At 39.6% G+C, this 23,181-nt stretch overlaps 1 protein-coding gene across 1 annotated transcript in view; it reads right to left on the reverse strand.

The window, feature by feature from the left end:
- Nucleotides 1-20,263, reverse strand: part of CPA6 (carboxypeptidase A6) — an 82,573-nt gene extending 62,310 nt beyond the window's left edge. Inside the window, exon 1 of the mRNA XM_013942799.2 lies at nucleotides 20,220-20,263. Within this exon, the coding sequence (XP_013798253.2) occupies nucleotides 20,220-20,236 (17 nt within the window). The 5' untranslated portion in view covers nucleotides 20,237-20,263. The remainder of the gene's footprint in view (nucleotides 1-20,219) is intronic.
- Nucleotides 20,264-23,181: the final 2,918 nt, after the last annotated feature.

Here is a 23,181-nt window from a genome sequence, read left to right on the forward strand (position 1 = left end):
AGTTATACTCGAGTGTCAGTAGAGCCTGTGCTACAGGCCCAAGTGCTTTCCATTTCATGCTAGGCCACCCTACTGCATATAGCCAATAATGAGTGACAGGTATCTCAACAGGACTATGCAGACTACTAAGAATATGAATCATCCTCTGGAAGTGGATGTCTCTCTCTATCATCTACGCAGCGAGGGAAATATTTGCAGAAGAACCTATTCAGTTTACAGCACCATATATTTAAGCTATTTTATATTCTCTTCCTCTGGCAGCTTTACCTTAGGCCTACCTGTTTTATTGACTTTTTTTCTCCCTTTAAGGAAACCAAACTTCCTGTTTTATGATTCCAGGGATATGACTGCTTTGGGCATTTTATTTCAAGCTTTGTACACTAACCTAACTACTCTGTGCATTCCAATATGTTTCCTTGAATCAGTTGAGAATGGTTTTTATTCCTATTCCTCATTAGGACAAGATAAATGCATATATTTAAAATAAGGCTAACAAAGAAGGATTAAGAGGCACTAAATCAATTGACAGCTCTTGGGGAGGCTAATTACCTCACCAAAGAATAAATGCAGTCAGTAATTATAGCTGTGTTGTAAGGCTGATTTTTAACTTTTTGGTAGTCTGTATTTACGACTATAAGGAGAAAGATATATGTTGCATATTTAAATAAGAAATTCTTCCTTTAAATACGTTATAAAAGAACTTGGGGCCAGATTCTTTATTGGTGTTAATACGCATTGTTTCATTCAAGTCAATGGAGTTATGCCTACTTACATAAACTGAGAATCTGGCCTTGAATTTTTATATCTGCTGACATCCGTGATGTGCAGATGTTGGTGCAGAACATTTATTGCAGGATATTTACTGCCCTGCAATTTGTAAGTCTATTACTGGTGCTCACTTAAAATTTACCTACCTTGCACAGGCAGATAAATCTTTCTGCAGTACAGCTATCACAGCAACTTTTTCAGTTCTGACAGCTTCCCCTTTTTTTTTCCTCTTAAATAAATCCTGATTGTAGGATGAGTTGGATTGGACTTAGATGTAATACCCAATGAAATTGCTCACATAGAGGTTCTCCACAAGACAGCCAAAGTATTAGGATCATTGAGCTGAAGTACATTGGAATAACAGTGTACACATGGCAGACAATTTGACAGTGCTGAAAATTTTGGCCAAGCAGAAAATGATAAGAGTTTCCAAAAACTTTCACATTCTGCATGGAGAGAAAATGAAAACTTTTCCTTTTTTAAATCCAAGAGAAAGACACAGTACCCCTGAACAGCATGGATATAAATTAGGTGGCATGTGAAAGGCTCCTATTCAGGTACTTGGTCTTAATGACATAGTGCAGGGTTTCAGACTTGAGTTTACCGTGTCACAGGTGTGTCCTAAGTACAGCACATTTTAAGGATGTTTTCTGTGTTCACTGCTCAGTTTTAGTTTCAAACTTCTCGCTGGCTGCTCTCTTCCCCTGTAGCAGAATGGGGCTCTGGGCCTGGGACTCCTTGATACCAACGCAGTCAGCAAGAAATACAGAGTAACACAGTTGTGACTCCTCAGAAAAGAGGCTATAGCGAGATTAGTGAACAAGGACAGGTTACCCTATGAAATGTGGGCTAATGCAAATCACTTTCACCCTGTTCCTAACAGACCCATATCACTGTGTTTAACATGACAATTACAATTTTTATATAGTCTGATAATATGGGCATAAACTGCTTGTAGTGAATGCTACAGTAAAGCTTAGCAGATTTGTCCATTTGCAAGAGCAAAAAAGTCTACTCTGAGACCTCAACATTCTCATTTAGCACATCTTGCATTTTGATTTTGTGAAAATGGTGAAAGGTCTATGTATTCTTTTCTGGACCCCTTTTTGTAAGGGGAAAACCATCACAAAACCTAAGGAAAAATAAATTTCAGAAGGAAGTTAGATTATCTGCTTTTTATTATCTTTGTACAGAAACAGCAAAGATGATATTATTAAATCTTATTAATATTAATAAATAATAATAAAAATATGTTCATAGGAGCAGGTTTCCAAGCTATTCAGTACCGCTACATTGGGTAAGTAACAGTACACAGTAAAAGTGAACAATGCAGGGAAGCAGCAGATTTAAACGCTCACTCTGAAATGACGTCAAGTGAAGGCTGTGTAAGGCAGCTTCAGTACAACAGTAAGAAACTACTGAGAAATGTGAAAGAAAAAGGAAATAAGCAGAAAAAAATGCTTTTGTTTTTGTAAAGGGAAAATGCTCTGAGCTAGCATTTTAGCTCAAGGAGTACAGTCCTGAACATTACGAAACTCTCAATCAATGTACATGTGCAAATAAGCGTTAAACAAATGACTACCATGTCAGAGATCTAGTGAAATGGTCAAACACCTCTGTATGAAGGAACACACTGCAGCAGTCTCAGATACCTATAATATTCCCACTTAACCTGACAAGACTCAGTTTCCTGCCTCCAGCAACTGATTTTGTCATGTTGCCTAAAGCAAGGTACTTCCCTTTCCCTTTCCTTAATACCTTAAGTACTTTAATTTCTTTAAATACCTCTTGATGTGCTTCTGTAAGGCGCACACAACACAAAACTGCTTTGAGATTTTCTGAATGTTAGCATGGGTCAAATTTGATTATCTTTATAAAAGCATCATGAGGAGAGCTCTTTATTTTGGACCAATCTTTTACCCAAGCTGAGCAGGACGTACCCGCCGTAACCTACGGCAAACCTGTACAAGCAGGACAGTGCGTCAGCTGGCACAAGGCACTGCAGCGAGATGCTGAATCACTTTGAATTGCCATAGCAGAATTTATTTTTTTTTCAGTAAACCATGAAACTGAGGTAAAGTGGAAAATAACATTGTGTTGTGTGTAATGGGAGAATTTTTTTCCTCTCTACCCTCAAGCAAGAAGCTGTGAACAGTTGTGCTCAGTTTACTATAAGGAAAGCTGCCAACCCTGGACAAGTTTGCATCTTCTCTTAAATCTTTGGCCCAACCTCAGCCACTCTCTCGGGCTGTTGGAACATGCCTTACATTTCTTAAGCCCACTGATGGCACTTTGACTCCATTCATAGTAACTTCAAAAGTGCAAACCTGATATTGACCCATTTTGTTATTGGAGAATTTGTATTTTTTGTTACTGATGTTTTGGTTTCCTTAAAGGAGGGGTACAAAAGAGACCTTTGGTAAGTGAAATCAAGGAAAATGCAGATACTGAAAGTTCATGCTTTTAGTGTTTTTGTGTCAGGTACAGTATAATATAGCTAAAATATACAGGGCTGATCCTTGCCTTGTGTAGTTATTTACACTTATTCCTGCCGGAGCTGAAGGCTTGCGGAGCCTCCTGGCTGGAAGGACAACAGCAGTGCCCATGGAGAGGTGCTGACTGAGCCCTGCTGGCACCCGTGGCCATGGCCCCACCTGGCTGCATGCTGCTCTCCCCAGCGGCATAAGAGCATTGCTATCCTCACTGCTGCATAGGTCAGCACCGATGGGTAACTTCTCCAAAGTCCACTCAGAAGGGTAACTGGGGTATACCCAGGTAAATATTTTACCTCCCCCAATATCTCTTTTGCTGAAGGACAAATATTGTTCACTAAACATTATTCACTTTAGTCCTCAGCTAAAAAAAGAGATTGTATGAATGCTCCTGACCTGCTTCAGTATCTAGTCAGCCAGCTTATTTTACATCTCTAAGGACCGTGATATGAGCTGATCTGGAAAACTACTGACACAACTCCCTTCAGCACACAGGGCCCAACAAACAGTTGGTATATGGCAACATTTTGAACTACGTTTGCTTCTACAGTCACCATTTCTGGGCCACAAAGCAAAGGAGAGGAACAAATCTTGCTAGTTTAAATACATCCCTGACTCAGAGCAGGCTCTTCAGTTGTATTCCTTTAAGACAACCACTTCGCATTTAGGCAATACAAATCTGATTACAATGGGAAAGTATTCTTTTGGAAAGGAGAGTCAACAACTGAGTAAAGCTTTTAGAAAACATACAAAGAAAGGAATCTTGGCTCGCTCAGGAAAGTAGCTACTCACCTTTATACCTGCAAATTACGGAAACAACTAATCACAAATACAATAATTCTGCATCCTTCTCGAAGACACTGGAGAGATTTCCATCTCTCTATCAACTGATAAATGAAGGAGATTAGGAAGAAACTTTCACTGACAGCATGTTCTTTAACAGCTGCAGTGGTTTAGACACCTTATTCTTTAGGAATTAGTGCTGGAAGAGGGACAGGAACTACATAAACATTTCAGTTCAGATCAGAAGTGCACTTTTGAAGTGAATCTCCTGGCTGTCCCTACTGACCAACATCAGCTTCACACTACAAAGCAGCCTCAGGGTGCAGGTCACACTATGGAGCAGTCCCAAGGCGCATGAACTACGCTGAACATGAACTGAGAGAGCACTTCGGGTATATTTAATGTGCCCAACCACAAACAGGCTTTCAGCCCATGGAGCAGACCAGCTAGTCCAAAGCAAAACCCTACAAAATTGATATAGTGTGCATGTCTGGTCCTCAGCACTAACTGATCCACTCTCTTTGGAGTGTAGCACTACTTGCTTATGTAGACATAACCTAACAGGACTGTTATTTTGACCAATATGCCAAAATTTATAAGTGGATGTTTTCTTAGGTTCCTTTGAACTTACAAAGGTAGTATAATAAAATAACTAGAGGGCACATTTTCTTAGGGAAGATCATTGTGTTTGAGGGAGTGTGTGTCCTGTACTACTGCTTGTGGAAAACTTTTTTTCACTGAAACCCATGTCAAGCGACACATAAGCAACAACAGTCATCCTGTTTTCTGGTGAGCAGAATTTCATCTTCAGACTTTCATTGTAATTGAGATACATCCTGATTTGCCAATAACTACTCAGGAAATAAATACATTTATTTCCAGAGAAATAATAAGAAGGAAGTCGATATTTATTGGGCTTCCAGAAGATTTTTTTGGATTTTAAATACCTATGCTGCTTCGTTTTCGGTCAATGAAAGCATGGAAAAACTCTCACAGAATTCTGTTGAAGGACAATTTCATCAAAAAATCCGGAGTAACTTGTTTTTACCAGCTCTACTTGACAGATGTTTTCTGCCTACAGGGGCACTGCATTACCCAAGTGTTGAAATCTGAATGCTATCAAAGTCTGAACAGACTTGAATGTGTAAAGCAAGCGTTGTCAGTTTCACATTAGAATCTTATGTGAAATATTGCAGCTCTAAGCAAGTGCCAATGAATTTGAAGCACTTTTCTTCAAAACTCCTCCATAAAATATTTTAATGATCCAACTATGCATGAACATAGCTTTCTAAAGGTCTTTTGCAAAATCATAAATCCTCTGTTGTTACAGATTTTAGAATCCCATGCCATTAGCCCTTTAAAATTGTGTTGTAAAAGTTTAACTACTAATTCTGATGCTTCTAGTTTCTTTTTTTCTTTTCAGTATTCATGTTTAGCTATTTTTGAGTAATGTTAAATGTCGGCCTTAAATTAGGAGGTACTTCAGCTGAGCCAGAAGTGATGGATTTTACTAAGTGATTTGATAGATATTAGAGGTGCTCTATATGCTCCAAGGTCTGCATTTCACATTAATTCTTACGATAGTTGTCAGGGGAATGAACTGTAACAAAGAGTCTCTCAGTTCAGTAGGTATAGTGGGCAGATGCCCAATTCGACAAGCAGGTGACTATTTGGGTGTTATTTGTCTCCAGGAAGCTTGGTAATGTGGTAGAGGTTGATACAGTTTGCAGCAGAAATAAGTAGCATACTGATGCTGTGTTATTACTGTTGTTCGAAATGACCATGCTATCACGTAGGACCAAATAAATATAGCAAAATACAGAAATGCATTGGAACCATGGCTGTTTTAAGGAGCAGAGCAGGGTGGCTGCTAGCTTGCCATTTGTCCCGCTGTCCCTTTGGATGTGAGAGTGAAGAGATTCCCAACGCTGCAAGTCTCCTTACTTTCACACTTAATGAGTGACACTTAAAGTTTGCCTTTGGGCATCCTCCAAAGAACAGTCGTGGTGGACTTCCCTTGTCCCACTGCTGCTCACTGTGAAAACAAGGGAAATCCTGCAATCGCAGAAGTCTTTTTATTCCACTTCCTTTAATGCCACTATTATAAGCTAATCTGTTTTAATACTCAAAAGAGTTTAATGACATACTTAGTAATATCACAGTACAATGCTTTTTTATATCAGATTATGAAAGATTCAACCAGCATGGCCCATCGCTGGTCTAAGGTTTGAGGGCAGCACTGATTTCTAAATAAGCACTAAAGTGGCAGATGAGTGGGAGCATCATTATCACAAGACCAGTGAGGGCACTGCAGAAGATGGAGGCTGTCAGGTCAGGGGGCAGCACTCAGTTCAAACAGAGGAGTAGAAAATGGGAAGCTGGACACAAAGAGGTGGGCAGACAGAAAGTCAGATCAAATTGCACAAGGAGACATTTTTATACCTTTATAGGGAATGCAACAGGGCAAGAATGTCTATCTGTAAAGTTAGAAGGTATTTGTATGAAAACACTTCCCTGTCACTCAGGGTATCAGACTGGAATTTAATCGCGTTCTGGGGTGCCAGGAGAGCAGGTGCAGCAGAAGTCAGGGACACTGATGATAAATAGCGTGCAAAGCCAGAGAGGAGTGCTGATCACCATCTTCTGGCCGGCTGCTTCTCTTCTTTCCTAATCGTTGCTGACTTTGTGTGTTCAAAGAGTTTGTGCAGACTCCAAAAGAAGTGTAAAAAGCCTTTACTAAAGAAAAACAAAAGTATGAGGTCTTTTATTTATCTGCTGGTTTTGAGCACATAGGTTCACAATGGAGACCCATTTTCCATGACATTTCAAATTACTAACCATTCCCCTTATTCCATTGTCTGAACAGAAAAGAGAGAGAAAAAAAAAAGTAATCTTGAAGATCATTGTGAATAACTCTCTCCATTACTCCAGAAGGCCTTTGGATATGATGGCTCTAGACCATTCAGCAGAGCAGATATGTCAGATACAGGCTTTAAGTGGCAGATATAGGGGCAAGAGCACTAGAATGCTGTAATCAATACACAAGTGGAATAAGTTAAGAATGAACTGTCTAATTCCTGTTTTTCCTAGTTCACTTCATTTTGAAACTACTAACGCTCCTTCTATGCAGTTTTGAGTTTTTATTAAGTTTTAATATCCAAGAGGTAATTCTCAGAGATTTTTACTTCTCCCTAAAAGCAACTACCTGCTTCCACCTACTTCTAAAAGGATTAAGGGGCTTCTTTGCAGACTAACTTTAATCAAAAGATTCATAAGAGGTAATATTTACAATCTGGTGTTTCAGATTACATGTCCAGTTTGATCCTAGGCCTCGGTTTTATAATTGACAGACACAGCTCCTCCAGTTGGCTTCCTCTAGAAGACAATTTCCGAAAATCATGCTCGACACCAAGCTAGAAACAAGTTACATGAACTTCAGACTCAGTTTAGCAAATTAAGTGCCTAAGAAGTTTCTGACCAGTCAAGCTATGTATCAGTTGTCTTGCACAAATGGGAAATCTTCTTCTATTTGCTTCTTCTGAATGTCTGCAAGGGTACAACTTTGAGTGATGCACAGGAATACTCAGGATAGGCCTAATTCTTGCAGCACTGTAAGTGTGCGCCAGTTCATAGAAAACCAATTAGAAATGTATATTTAGCGGCATGGAAGAGCAATGTTCTAAACCCTAAATATTAGGGTTGATTGTGAAATGTTACCTGTGCAGAGATCCTCTCAGGAAGCAGAAGGGAGGGGAATAACCCTAAACATTTAATGTTAAAGCTAGAGCAACCAGGAACACATGGCAGTCCAGACAGCCCATCACCAGTTAAAGCATGTGGCAAATTCAAAGGGCTAATTTAAAGCTGGCAATATAAAAGTCTGTGAATGCTGCCAAAGAACCAGATGTCTCATGCCTGGAAGAGTCTCTTTCTCTTACAGACTCTTTGCTTATGGGTCCTGTAATTGATCTTCCAAAAGCGGAGCATAAAACATCGACAGGCTACTCTGAGGTATTGCATTGTGGTCACTGACAATTCTAATAACTCTTCTTCTTTTTTTCTTTCTTTCTTTTTTGCTTTTTTTGCTTTAAATCAAAAGGTTGAAAATCTTCCTTACTGATTTAAAACATGAAAACGGACCTTTTCATCTTACTCATCTTACTATTTGAAATAGTGCTTTGGACTTCCATGGGCTTGAAATCTGTTACCAATATGACCTAATTTATGAAGAAATGTTTGTAAGATGGAGTATGGAGTTTCTTATTTAATTTAATAAAGATGATTTAGGGCTAGATAATATAAATATTTGTGTACAGATGTGGGGTGAGGTTAGGAAATTCTGGTCACTGGATGAATTAAAATGTATTACTGTTTCATTCAGTTTGGAGAATTTTGTAGCTTTTGGAAGAAACAGCATGTTTACAACCAACTGTCCAAAACCTAAACTTGCTGAGCCAATATACCTCAGAATTATTCAGGTTCCTGAATCAATATCTGCATTTTTCCTCAGCAATCCAAAAGGTAGGCAAATAAAAAATCAAAAAATAAGGTAGCAGCGTTACTCATTCCCTCTGAAGCAACAACAACGTCCTACTCTTAAAAAAAAACGTGACTTGAAAAACTTTCTTTGAGCATAGAACCAACACACTAGGGCCTGGAAGTCCTTTATGCTACCAAGAAGAGGAATTCAATCTGCTTTTTCTGAGTTCTGCCAAACAGGGAAACCAGAGATCTTATTACATAGTAAATTGTTGGTTTTAACTCAGGTAAACCAATGCTTAATGTGCTGAACTGAAACTTGTGAATATCTCACCTACTTGACTGGTAATCACTTTTTCTTCAAACTACGGACTGTTCTACATTTCTGGCTTGATTCTGATTTTATTGCTGTAACTCCATCAAAACTACTCTGTGGTACCTTGGCTGCCCTCCCAAAAGTCTAATTGGCAAAGCAGTGATTCTGTATCTTTAAAGTTTAAGATGTGATTACAGCTGAGTTGTGGCTGTGAATATTCACGCTGGATGTGAGGTGATAAAAGGCTGGCTTTTCTGTCGGAAGTAGGCAGAGGTGATGATGAAGAGACTTCTTGAAAAGACTCAGTCCAGTGACAAAGCACAGCAAATTCCCTGAATTAGTCAAGTACCATCGCCAGTACTGGAGCCCTGTAGCACCCCCAGTAGCAATCAGATGTTATCATATACACACTGCTCTGACAACCTACAACTGATTTTCTCAGACTTTTTTTTATTACTTGATTGTTAAAAAGCATTTACTGCACTGATTACCTGTTAAACATGAAATATTTCACTGGAATCTGGTTTGCTAAATTGTAAGAACCTAAATGCAGAGATCTTTAAGCATCAGGTCTGTCACTGCTGCTGACATACCAAATTCACCATTTGAGATATTATGTACAAGCCATTCATTTTGTCTAAACAATTCACTGCTGTGCTCTTAGAAAAAAAAACACTCCATGCTGCAAAAATTAAACTTTATCAAACATGGTGCAAACATGTTCTGTGTAATAGCAAGCAGACAGTAATGCCCAGGGCATTTTGCAATTGTCCTGGGAATATTTTACCCAAGGTTTCTAAATCACCTCACATTTATTACTGTAATTTTCATCAGATATTTGACATAGTAAATGTTTCTTAAGTTTTTATAGCTTTTATCTAAAAAGTACAGATTGTTTAATCTTACTGAATGACATCATGCTAGTCATACTTTCTGTATGAAAGTCACCTTTGTGTACGTTGCTTTGACTTACAGATTTGGAGGTATAATTGATGTCTTCCCCATTTCAGAAATATTTATGCATATATGCGTGTGTATGTATAAAAACATATGCACACTTCTTCATAAAAAAGGACATTGCCATTAACATCATGCAGGATGTAAGCTACCTTGGCCTGACATGGGCAGGGTAGATAATGTCTCTCAGAGCTCTTGTTCATGACTTCCTGCTTATTCACCTCTGCATTGATTATAGTTTTCAACTCTCACAACCAGAATCTTACTAAAAACAAACAAATAACCCCAAATACCCCAAAAGCAGAGACACAGAAGAACAAGATGCTGGGTTCAGAGGGTGTTGATATAGTCTGCGCTCATGTATCAACTATTTCTCAGCCTTGTTCATATCAATTCAATATGTCAAGGAACAAAGCTTTATCCGCTAGATACTTGATGGAAACTATCAGTTTATTTCCTAAATGCAGTTTACCTTCTTTCTTGCCATTATAATTCACAAAAACTAATGAAATGCTGACAAAGACAGCTGCTAGCTCCTGAAACAAATCGTCTTCTTACTTCTGAGCAATTTTGTACAGCATTTGCTGCCTTCTGTCCAGCTGAAAACAAATCACTAAATTGAAAGCATTCATATTAATAAAAAGTTGTTACGCTTATTTTCACCAGCATAACATTGCTTTTTATCATACTAGCTACATCCCCTGTTCAAATGAACTGTATTAAAGCTGAAACTATTATTACTTGATTATACTGGAGACACACAGAAACAAAGACCCAAAGAGTTATCTGCTGATCCAGCATGTGGTAAAATGCCAGTCCCTTCCCAAAACACCGCTGCAGGCTCTGTTTACAAAAAGACAGGAGGACAATGAATAAACAAGGAGGGTGAGAACTGCGAGAACAGGTACCAGGAAAACCGAGCAGGTTTTTACACAGTAGGCTGCAATCTCAGCTCAGCACCTGCACAGCCACTAAAGAGAAAGGTCCTTTGAAAATGACAACTGAGAAACTATGAACATAGACCTTCTGTGAAATAACTTTTGATGCCAAATGTTATTTCCATCAGTGAGCTGTTACTTGCCAAGATATGTCCCCCAAGCAGCACCTTCACTGAAATCTGCTTCTGTTGTAACATCACAGTGATTTTATCAGAGAGCGCCTCTAATGGGCTTGCTCCTCTTTTAAGGGTGAAATGCTGGAGCAAGGGAAGGGAAAGAGTAGGTTGGTCTATTTAATTTTGTTGAGTTTTGGGGAAATTTGGCTCAATCTGCCTAAAATAGACCAGAAGAGTGAGATGAAATTTCACATGAAGACATAGAAAATGTTTGTGTTGTCTTATTTTGAGTACTCAAATTTGGAGTACTCATATTTGAAACTTGTGATCAACACTGAGCTTTAGCCTTGCTCTATATTTTGTCCTAAAAGCACAGCTGCCTTGATATGCCTGAAATAATGGGATTTAGTAAGATTATAACCAAAGTATTTTGTGGGGAAATAAATGGAGACAGTACATGTCCACTAAAAACTAACATTAGAACCTAGACAGACAGCTCTGTTTATTTTTATTATTAGGCAATTAAGAAAATCCATCTAAAAACATGTTCTGTGCTTTTATTTGAATGCACACTTGCAATTTAAATAGGTTTTTTTTTTACATTTTACACTGAGATAAATTCATAAAATGAATTAATTTCCATTTGCAATTTTCAGTCTATAAAGATATGTGCCAAATATGTGCACACTGAGCTACACTTGATATGCTATGCGAAATAATACAAGTTTAGACCTGCAGAAATGTAGAGCTATTAAATTGTCAGCTCCATATTTATGTAGCTTCTTTCTTGTTACACTGTATTTTGTCCCCAGCTATCCTTACATAAAGTTTCATGAAAAATGGAGTTGGCATGCTATATGCTATGAATAAGCTGCCAAAAACTTACATTATGTAAGAAGCAACATAACATATGAGGTGATACTGTGATGTTGTTTCTTCTACATGAAAAAATAGAGCTTTTCTTTGTACTTCCATTTCCCTTTGGTAAAACAGGCAGTGGAGTGACCTAAGTCTTACATCAAGGCAATGTGTGGCCAAGAGAGCAAAGGCCTCTCAGCTTTTGCTGCAGTCCCTATCCACCAGGCAATGTTTCCTGCAGTCAGTCCCTCCTATAGGCTAAGAAAACTACTGACAGCTATTTTTACACGTTCCCTCATAAACCTCTTTCAACCCCCCCCCCCCTTCCCTGTAGTGCATTAGTAATAACTAAGCTTAAAACTACAAAACCCCACAGGCTATGGGAACACGTCTTGAATGCAGTTGATAGTATTTAGCTTTCTTGCATTTAACGCAAACTTTCTCATTTTATGAGCAAGGCATCCCTACTAAAAGTGAACATTTGACTGTTCCTCGTAGGCAATGGATTCCAGTCTTCCTCTGACATTCCTTTATTGTATAACATCTGTTTTTTTACAGCCATATAGTTTAAAAATAAATACTGTGCATGCAAATTGATACCTTTAAAAATACTACCTTTAGATTTCCCCATTTATTTAGTTATTCCTGTAAGTAGCAAACTTCTTTATACAATGACTAATTTAAAAATTCCTTCTTTGTTTGCCTGAAGTTTGTGCTATATTTTCTTCTGAAATAGGTAATGTTTTCCAGTGGGGTAGATGGACTGCCAGTTGATAAATATATCCTAATAATTATGCTTCCTATTAGGCTGCTGTGAAAGTGGTCCTCCCAGTGAGACCTGTGTATTTTTCTCCTGCATAAAGTTTGCTTTTTTGCTTTTTCTTTTGTATGTTTTAACAGAATGATTATTCAGCATTTTTACTGGCCAGTTATCATCTACTCCGTCATTAAGACTGTATTTAATTAGCTCTGAGAAGATATCTGATAAATCCATTACACACAGAATAAACCTTTAAAATGCTACCTCTTGCTTCCCTCAATTAATCTCATTTCACAATATATTCCTGAAAATTAAAACCCTCTTTCCTCACCCTCCTGGTTTTCACAGACCTGTCCTCTTTTTGTCTCATGTTTGCATTTATTATTTTTTCAGTAAAACTGTGCAGCCTGCAGCCACTCGACTAGCATGACTTCCTGCTGACTCTGTGAGCAAATACGTTCTAATTCAAAGACCACCCCCACTGCAGTTGCCATACATAAAAGCTCACATGTACCTTTCCAGCGCAGATAATGGAATCTGGATTAAAAAAAAGCAATACAGAAAGATCAGATTTCACAGAGCACCGTATGGATCAGCTGTTCTTTATGATTCTTAGCCCTGAACTGTTTCACGGCACTGTCTCGCTGTCTGCAAACGTGTAAGACTACTCTGTTCTGAAAATGTAAAATCTGCAGATCTTCTCCTTGCTCTTACAGTTCCAGTCACCAGAAGCAAAAGATCAGGTTTTGCTGGACCCTGGACCCCTTCAACCGCCATTCCCTGATGGAGCTTTTATAGTGTTTTGAGAGGTTACCTCTTGTAACTCATCGTCAGCACTAGTCTACTCTCTCTACTGATTCCTTAGCGTGTAGGAGATTAGCTTTACTTCACTTTTCCATCACCTCCCAAGGGATTAAGCTAATTCAGCTTTCTACAGTTTTGTACCATTTTCCCAACTGTCTGTGTGTGATACACGCTAACCGTTACAGACAGGTCTCCACTTCGGCCAGGTAGCGGCAGCCTGCTCTCGACTGCCATACCTTCTGAGTGCCTTTTTGTCCATCACACATCATATGACCAAACATATGGCAGTTATCTTATGGAGAAGAAATGACAGGTCCAAAGAAAGAGGGATGGATATGATGCAAGCATCACACTGATGGGCTGCATGCTGCCTGCTGACAGGGGGCTAAGCCTATGTGAAACAGAGGGCCTGAATGCTAGGGTGAGACAGAGATGGACCTAAAGCTTCCAGGTCTGCAACGTCTTCTAACCTGCCTCTGAACTGCAAAAACACTTGAACTTGCTAGGCACCTACTTCCTGGTTTAATACATATTTTTGGCAGGTGAGGCAAGGTCTTCAAAGACACAACTGTCATGTGACTGGGAGCATACCTCACTGTGGGAAGTGCTAATGGGAAAGGAAGGCTGCAGCCCCTTAGTCGTCTCTCAGCAAATCTGAGCCTGAAGTGCCTACAGTTCTGTCTCCAGATCTGCTCAGGACAACCCTGCATGAATAAATCTTTTTTTTTTCATGTCTCTGTCTGACAGGGGTTCTTAAACTAGATGATGTTTCTGTGTTCAGGGCCTCAAGGAGCTAGTGATACACCAGATGAGCTCAGCCAATGCATTACCCATACAAAGCAGATAGGGTTCCTCACAAAATGTGGTTGCTCTTCTGTTGCAAAGATGAGCCCTGGGTTCCAGTGCTTTTACTCCTTGCAGTTGCTATGGATGAGATACCTATGTCTCTCCCTCCTGACTACTTAATGCAGAACAGAGACAACTCTTGGAGCAGGGCTCAAAATTTGCATAATTATATATTTTACTGCAGTTACAATTCTAGACTAGGCCTCAGAAAATACAAACCACATCGAATTATTTTTATGCTGCTGGATTGTGAATCTAAAAGCTTTTACCCTTTATACTCCAATGCTTTGATTTCCTCTCAAGCCTTATTGAACAGCCCATGATTCTAAAGTTACATCAAAACTAAGACAACTGAAATTCGGTAAAAAGAACAAAGCAAAAAAGCAACCTCAGCTGAACAGACTGAAGGTGAAATTATACTATTTTTAAAAAGAAAGCAAATAACTTAGATTTTACATTCTATTGACAATCCCCATATACAGTTTTTGGCATTGTCACGCTCACAGGCAGACGGATCAGGGACCCAGCCTGTTGGGAACCGAGTAGAATAGAAACACGGCATACTGCCTTTGTGCCACAGGCTATGTTTACACTGTGTACTGCCAGCAAAGATGCAAGCTCATTCTGCTGAGACACTAGGCTTATTAGCCCAGACTTGGCAGTGTGCTTACATGGTGATTTTTTTTTCTTTGATACAAAGCACAGGTAGAGTATGTTCTCGGCTGCCTGTCCTATACAGCGCAAAGGAACTCAAAGTTTATTTCCCAGTTGAAAGCCCACTGTGGAAAACTGGCAGAGGTCTTAATAAAGTATCTTTATTTAAACCTTTCCTGTTTTCTTGGCAAATACCCAACACTGACCTATTCAATAAATACAGAGCTTATTTTTCCATAGACCCTAGTATATCACTCTTGTCTGTTACAAAAAGAATGACTTGCAACTTCTTAAGACATTAGGAATGATGACGTCCCTTTGCTTCAAAATCCCACCTTTGAGTATGGCTAGCACCAAAGTTAACTTTTCCTTTAGTTTTCAACTTTTAGGAAAGACACGTTTGAAAATAATCATTGCATTATTCTCTACGTGAGCCTGAAATACTCCTTTGGGTATTTCCACTGACATTGGTCTGGAGAGAAATCTGGCAGTCAGGACTGATGAGAAAGCCAAATTTTGTCTAGGTTTGACCATGCTGTGCTCATTGGATTTCATACCTGGAATTAACCGGTTGCAGAGTATCATCTCCTGCATGTGGCGTACTGGGAGTCTGAGAGGCCTGAGCATGAATTGTCCGACCCAGGTGGGGAACTGGAAAAACAGTCGCTTCCCCCCCTTCCTGTGCTAACACCCCAGAGGCTCTACAGGAGCCACATTAAAGACTGACAAGCTGAAAGTCAGTCCAGGAAAGAAAGGGAAAAAATGCTTTTCTGCTCTTTTTGCTCCTGGAATTGGCTCGCTGTAGTCAGATGAGTGCCAGTCACTGAGCAAAGCGGGGAGGGCTGCACATCTGGAGTGGTGGGAATGCAACCACCTCTCCTGGCAGCAGTGTGCCATTAGCTTGAGTTAGCTCAGTTTGGCTTTATCATCACCCTGCAGCCTTAGAGTAGCATCTGGCAGCAATCTTGGTAGGAGTCCAACGGAGTAAATCAAAGAACACCAGTTTTTCATCAGGCCTGCTAAAGTCATTTCTCACATCTATTCCCAAGACTTGCCTCTCTTTCAGGGTCCTATCCTGTTCTTTTCTTATATAATCAAATTCCTGACTTCAGAGGATTAATCTGTTCATTTATTTCAACTATGTTTACACTTTCAGTGCTTTGGGAGAAAAACAGAAATGGCCAAAATATTCACATTTAAAATCCTGTCTACAGAATATACTTTCATCATGTGTGCTACCCGTCCCTCAAAACAAACTTAAATAGAAAGTCTTCTGGCCTAACAAGCTGTTATGTTGTCTTGTATTTAAAATGTACCACTTTTTCTGCTGCTTACCTCAAGCTTTTAAACCTGTAGAATACTGCTATCATGAGTTATTATCCAATTGCAACATAAATCTAAACTGAAGATAAAAATAGCCTTTTTCTCTCTCTCTGAGTGAACCATGTGGTGTTGCAAAGTGTATCACTACTCTGCAAGGTATTTGAAATACTGCATGATATATAACAAGCAATAAAAGATTTTCTTAGAATAACTTTACTGCAACAAAGCCTCCACAAAGTGCATTTTCAAGATCCTGCTTTGGTGGTCTGCCTCTGGATGGAACCTTTACTGAGCTGCTGGATATGAAAAAAAAAAGAAAAAATGTTTTGATTTGATAAGATGCTTGTTTTTTCATGACTGCATTTATGCAGTCTAGAACATATTCCCCTCAGCCAGTGCTGTTCCATGTCACATTATTGTTTTGCCTACTAGCTTGGCAGTGTGACTTCTCTTTAAGGAAGTACACTAGCAAGCAGCACTATCCCCTGGGGGAGAGGGAGCTTGTGTCCCCCAGACCATTCAGCCTGCCCAGAGCAGACACATGTCTGCTCCAGAGGGACATGTTTATGCTTCCTGCTTGCTCTGGTGTGCCAGGCTGTGTGGGAAGCCACCCCAAATAACCAGGCATAACCTCACTGTAACTGGATGGTGCACAATGCCTGGCTTTTAGATTCACAAGAAAGCAACGACGTCCTTTGCCTCATTTGGCAAACTCAAAAGGTGCAAAGTTTTAGAGAGAATGCAATATATTGTCCCCACCAGTTTGTTGCTCTGAATATCTTTTTAATTCAGAGTACTTTGGCTCTCCCACCCTCAGGTGCCTTGCACAAACAGCCTTTTAGGGCTGTTTTAGGGTTCTCTTTGCAGATTCCCTCTTTACATCTGGTGCCTATTTAAGGTCTGATTCAGATCTGATACACTCAGGTGGAAATTATTAGCAACCTTAAAATCAGTGCAGGTCTTGCTGTAACATCACTATCAGGTCAGAACCACATCTTTGTACACAATGTGAACAAAGTTTTTAAATTAGAATCAATATTTACTGAGAAAACTCAGGATTTGACTTAATTGTCTTCAGAAGTCTGGTGACTATAGGTCTGTTCCTGCAAATCTGAGACCAGGCAAAAGTTCTGTTAAGTTCTGTAAGCTTCACCTGCAGCAAGATTTTCAGAAAGAAATCTGATGCATACACTTGCAATTATTGGTTCTCACTTTGTCACCTAACCTGCTTGTCATTGCAAATAGAAGAGAGAATACAGGATTCACGGAAAGTTTTCTGCATGAAAATTAATACTCATAGCAGAAATGTATAAGCAAACTGAGCAAGGGAGAGTAACAATATTGTTTTTTCTGTTGGGTTAGAGGGTCATATGTACATCAAACTGCAAGAAAATCCTCCTTATCTCCCGCCTGGCAGCAAAACAAATCATACTGCTTGAACAGCAAAAATACTGAACTGTGAACTTGACCACCTGCTTTTAGTTTCCGCTGCTATATGCATATTCACAGCAGGTTTTGCTTATGGGACTACTGAAGTGACTCCTGATATAAGATCAAAATATCTTTTTTTTCCCCCCAGTTTTGTGTGAACATTATATACACAGTGCACACATTTTAAATACTATGCTTTACAAGTATAATATTTAATGTATTCAGAGGCAAAATTAAGGAGAAGAGATAAGTGAAATACACAGTTCTGCAAAATGGAGATGACAGACTATACCTCCTGTAGATACTGAGAAATCACAGAATCACAGAATCACAGAATCACTGAGGTTGGAAGGGACCTCTGGAGACCATCTAGTCCAACCCCCCTGCTCCACCAGGGTCACCTAGAGCACATTGCACAGGATTGCATCCAGGCGCATTTTGAATATCTCCAGAGAAGGAGACTCCACCACCTCTCGGGGCAACCTGTTCCAGTGCTCTGTCACCCTCACAGTGAAAAAGTTTTTCCTCATGTTAAGATGGAAATGTTTAATGGTGACCATTCATCTTCAACTGGCTAAAGAAATGAATATTTCCTGTGGTATTTTGACCACATAAGGCTGTTTCAGATGTATGGGTGACATTTTTAGAGACGGTAGGATTTCAGAAAAACTTGGGATCCTGTTTATCGTGCAGCATGGGATACGGTCCTACATAGTGTATGAAGCAAGAGTTTCCTACAAATTATTAACAATGCATGCAAGAAAAGCAGATTTTTAGCTTCCCTTTTTCAAATTTGCTTATTCCAGAACTCTGATTTTCCATCTGCACTAAAGTAAGTTCCACTGTCTTTTATGTGACTCAGTCACATATTTTTAGACTCCAGATTTTTTAATCACAAAAATTAGTATGTACGTTATTTATATAGCATCTCTCCCTTTTCAAATGCTCGTGAAGGTCCCATACAAAAATATTCAAGGTTATGAACATCATTTTAAGAAGCCTATGAGTGATTTTGGGAAAGAATTAGTAGTAGCAGCAACAGGGAGGGAGTGGGCAATGCATAAAAGTGGGAGCTCTTGAGTTCACTGTAATTAGTACTGGAAGCTCTAGTAAAAGCTGTATTTCTTCACCTGCTTATTTCCATGGGACAGTGGCGGTTCACGGGTTCAAAGTGGAATCTTTAGATTGAAGGTCTATATGGCTTTGATATGTATATTCTCTTTTTTATCAGTATCTTTGACTAAGTACATCTTAAATGTGTCATATGTTTTGTAGAATGTAATTGTTGAACTCAAAACCAAGCTCAAATATGAATTTTCTTTAATAATATACTACATTCCCCTTCATAAAATACAAGTTTTAAAAAATAATGAAACTGTAAAAGTTTACTGGGATTGGTCTTGCACTTCCCAAAGAATCTTTCTTACTGGAAGGCCATACGTGTCATCTAATCTGGGAGACCTCAACCATTCTGTGACCTAGGAAGGGTTCAGAGCTCCCAAGTACAGGTGCAAGCTCTGCCCACATCCCGAATCCCCATGTCTCCCCTCACTCCCCATGCTCTATTCCCCTCTTCCTTCCCCTTCCTGAGGCCAGACAGGCACCACAAGACCATCCTACAGTGTCCCAGGCTAGACAATATGGGACCAGACTCCTATGGCATACCGTGACATCAAGCTGGAGATCACTTCAGACACAGCTGTCATGACCTGGAAGCCTCCTTACCTGGCCTTCACTTTGTGTAATGTGGATGCACAGTTTTCCAATTAGTTAAAAACAAACAAACAAACAAACCCCAACCACACATAAAGATAATGGAAAGAGAAGAAAGAGCAACTGAAACACTTCATATTTCTCATTTATAATGAGAAGGGCAGAGATGCTTTAAAAGGTTAAGCATCAAATTTGAAATGCCTGGACTTTGCAGAATGAAAGAATCAACACTTGGCATTAATCATTCCCTTTTTTTAATCCTGTAGGAGAACAAAAATGGTATTAGCCCAGGGGGAATAACAGGTGATGAAGAAATAAAAAATTAGAGTTGTGATAGTGCTTTGATTACAGAATTATTGGTTATTTGAAAAGAGGATACTTTAAATTGTGCACACTGATAGAAAGCTCATAGTTTTTCACCTTTTAGAAGCTCTCTGAAACCAACCAGAGAAGCAGTAAATGTGGTTTTCATCTCAATGAATGATTAACTTGGATCTAATGCTGATGGTGTGCTTTCCAAATGCTTTTTTTTTTTTTTTTTTTTTTGCCGTTGTGTCTTTGACATTTCAGTTTGACTTGGTGATTGCTGGGGGTGGGGAAGGAGAGCTGAGCAGCAGAGAGAAAGAACAGTTTTTACACAGCAAAACAGATCTTCTAGACCCTGATTAAAACATTTGGAAAAAATCTATAGAGGGGAAGAGCACAGGAAGAGTTCCTTTCCACTTCTCAATTCCCTCAGCAACCAGTTTTCCCTCACACTCCCATGTGTTTTTTCCAGGAGACAGAGCAATTGCCTACCATTGTGTGCAAGGTATTGGAGGATCAGAGGCACTCAGCTATGGTACGTAGGATGGAAACAGGCATTAAAATACTTGAAACTTGCTGAATGCTCTCAGATTTGATATCTGTGCTTATCAACATGAACAGTGGGCTTAAGCAATTTTTAGCATGTGATGTCCTAGCAGTCACAGCACATTTTACCTTGAATTACAGAACATTTCTTCATTGTTTTCAGTTTCCTTGTTATCCATCTCAACATCACTTCCAGATCCTCTTATGCTGTTTTTACACAAGAATCTCAGAATGTATCATAGCCTTTCCCTGTCCAAGAGAAATGACAATTATCTGCTGCACTGCAACCTACATAAGTAACATTTTGGAGGAGTTAACATCTCACTCCAATCTCAAAACAAAACAAAACAAAAAAAACAAACAAACCTCCAGCAAAAATCTTACAGAATTGGCCGAGTTTTTTCAGTCTTTGCCTGCATTTGGTTATATGAGGTGAGGTGAGGCACAGGAAAAGGCTTTGGAAGAACCCAGGAGGGATACAGCACAGAAAGGTGTACATGCCCGAGTACCATGTGTCAGGCAGAAGGAGATGAACAGGAGTAAAAAGAACATAGTGCTGATTTTTTTTAAGAACAAATGAGAGAGATACTTTTACCCCTAAGAAGTCTTGATCAGGTTGTGGAAAACCTTCTTCATGGGATAACCAGGAGCTGAAAGACTGCTCTGTTTAGTCCCATTCCCCCTCTCCTCCTCCCCCTCCCAAAGTCTATCTGCTCCAGTATCCTACTCTGCAGTACTGTCAAGAAGCAAATACCCAAGGAACAGTAACAACAGGGCAAGAGTGTATGATACTATCACTGAGTATTCTCCTAGTCTACAACTACTTTCAGCTCAGGGGCCTCCTGAGCTGGATGTCACTTCAGTATATGTAGTAAACCTCAGATCTCCCTTCCACTGACTTGTCAAGTCCCCTTGAATCCATGTCAACAATTCACACACTTCAGCAAGGAGGGCTTATACCAGTGGGGGTGAAGAAGCTTTTCCTTGCTTTCAGCCTGGTTCCTGCTAGATTCATTTATGCCTCCCACTTGTACTGAAAAAAAAACCAAACAGTGAACAACTGATCTCTTCCATATCACTCAAAGCTGGCAGACATCTGTTATGCCCCTATATTGTTTCTACTTGAGACCAAAGAGTCCTAGCTTACTCGGGAATGGTTTAAGTGGCAGAAATAACCCACCTTTGATCACCCTTGCTGCCCTCATTTGAACTGCTGTGAATGGCCTCCTGGAAAATCCTCTTAAATCCTTTGATAATACACTGCAACTATGCTCTCCACACCCTGATGTGTCCCCCTTCCCTTGTCCATCTCCTCTGAAATCTTTGGATGGAGCATGCAAATGGGAGAGAGAAAAATGTGTGTAGGGGATATAGCTTTGTGCTGGGTGTAAGCTGTAAGGCACAGCAGTACCTCTCACCATGGGAGGCAGTAGCTCCAAGCTCCTCTTGAGCTGTGGCAGGCACAAGAGCACAGAGCAGGCTGAACTCCTGCTTGTTGTGCAAGGCAGCAGAAGGCAAACACACCTGCACCTCAGTCTTTTCAGTAACTCCACCAACATGAGAGCTGCTGCCTCCCTTGTCACACTTTTCTGAGGCATCATACTGGTTGACTTCCCACAGGTACCTGGAATGTAATTACTTAAAAAGGTGTGTATATGGCGTACCCGACCTGCTCTGAACAGTTTGGAAGAGTTCATTCACAGAAACATGTGGAATACCAATTGTCTTTGGTCAGCATCCTTAGCTAAAGATCTGCAATTGTTTTGTGCCTCCTAGTGCTGGTGTGAGTTTATGAGAAATGTTTTCCATTGTCTTTTTTGTTCTTTTCCTCTTTCATCCTCTTGCCCTAATTATATTTATGCCTTTCCCCTGTACAGTACGGCTTCTGACACAATGGAAACAAGTAGGATCGTCACACACTTCTCGGCACAAAAAGCAGCAAGATGGTTGGGACATCCCTCTTAATGATGAGCATTAGAAAACTGTTTTAATCTCCTCACTGCCCTTCTTGAAAAAAACCTACCAAATTATGTTTCCTCTTGGGTGATAACCAGGTTCACTAGTGATGGCAACAGCTCTCAACTGTTTTTAATCAGTTTTAATCAGAGAAAATTAAATGATTCTGCACAGGATCCTGAGTTGATGACAGAAGCTTCGGAAGGATAAGACATTGTAATCTTAAGAAACCTTCATTCTGCTTCAGGCTGATTTTTTTCATCATCTTTTATTGACACAAATAATGCCAGGATAGTAGAAATGTAAAAAGTTAGTAGAGTTAGAGGTTTTCCAGTTTGTATTACACGTTGCACATTCTGGTTTGTGTTACAAATGTGACTGCATTTTCAGCAAGATGCATAAATGTATCTCAGCCCCCTGCTACAACTGCCTATTAATCAAGAGTTTTTGATAATGAACTCTAGTCCCCCTTTTTTGGGGGGGGAGAGCGGGGGGGGTAGCGATTTCTGTTTTGTTGTGCTTGCCCAGATTCTGGAAGCTGACGAGAAGTCTCATTCTTCTGCACTAGACTCCATGGGAAAGCTTCTAGGACAGGGATCACACACCGAGAGTTGAATTACTTGTTTGTGTGGGTCTTTCACATGCCACCCAGGGCGCATAAAATGCTTAAACAAGAAAATTATTTTTTAAAACTTTAACAAAGGCAAATCACATAAATCAGCAGATACACAAAACTGCCTGCGATTTTTCTTTTTTAAATGACTAGATTACAATACCTGAAGCTGCAAGTAATTTTTTTCCTTTAAATGACTAGATTATAGATTGACAATCTCACTTAAACCCAGAGAATATTAAAATGTATTTCTGACATCTCATATGAATGAATATGCATGTATATATGCATATACACAAATGTAATTAATATTCATAAAAGATTCCTGTACCGATGTTGAGAATTTGTTATTCACCTCAGTGTCACCTACAAGCAAATCCAATACAATCCTCAATTAAAGAAAATTGGGTCTTATTGAAATTATGACTGTGCAATGGGTGCCAGGTAGCCAGAACAGTGCTTCTGCAGAAAGCTTATGACAGGACCCTGGCTTTAAAGAACAACTCAGTTGTCTGTGCCCTG

Source organism: Apteryx mantelli, chromosome 2, assembly GCF_036417845.1.
Source record: "Apteryx mantelli isolate bAptMan1 chromosome 2, bAptMan1.hap1, whole genome shotgun sequence".
Lineage (NCBI taxonomy): Eukaryota > Metazoa > Chordata > Aves > Apterygiformes > Apterygidae > Apteryx > Apteryx mantelli.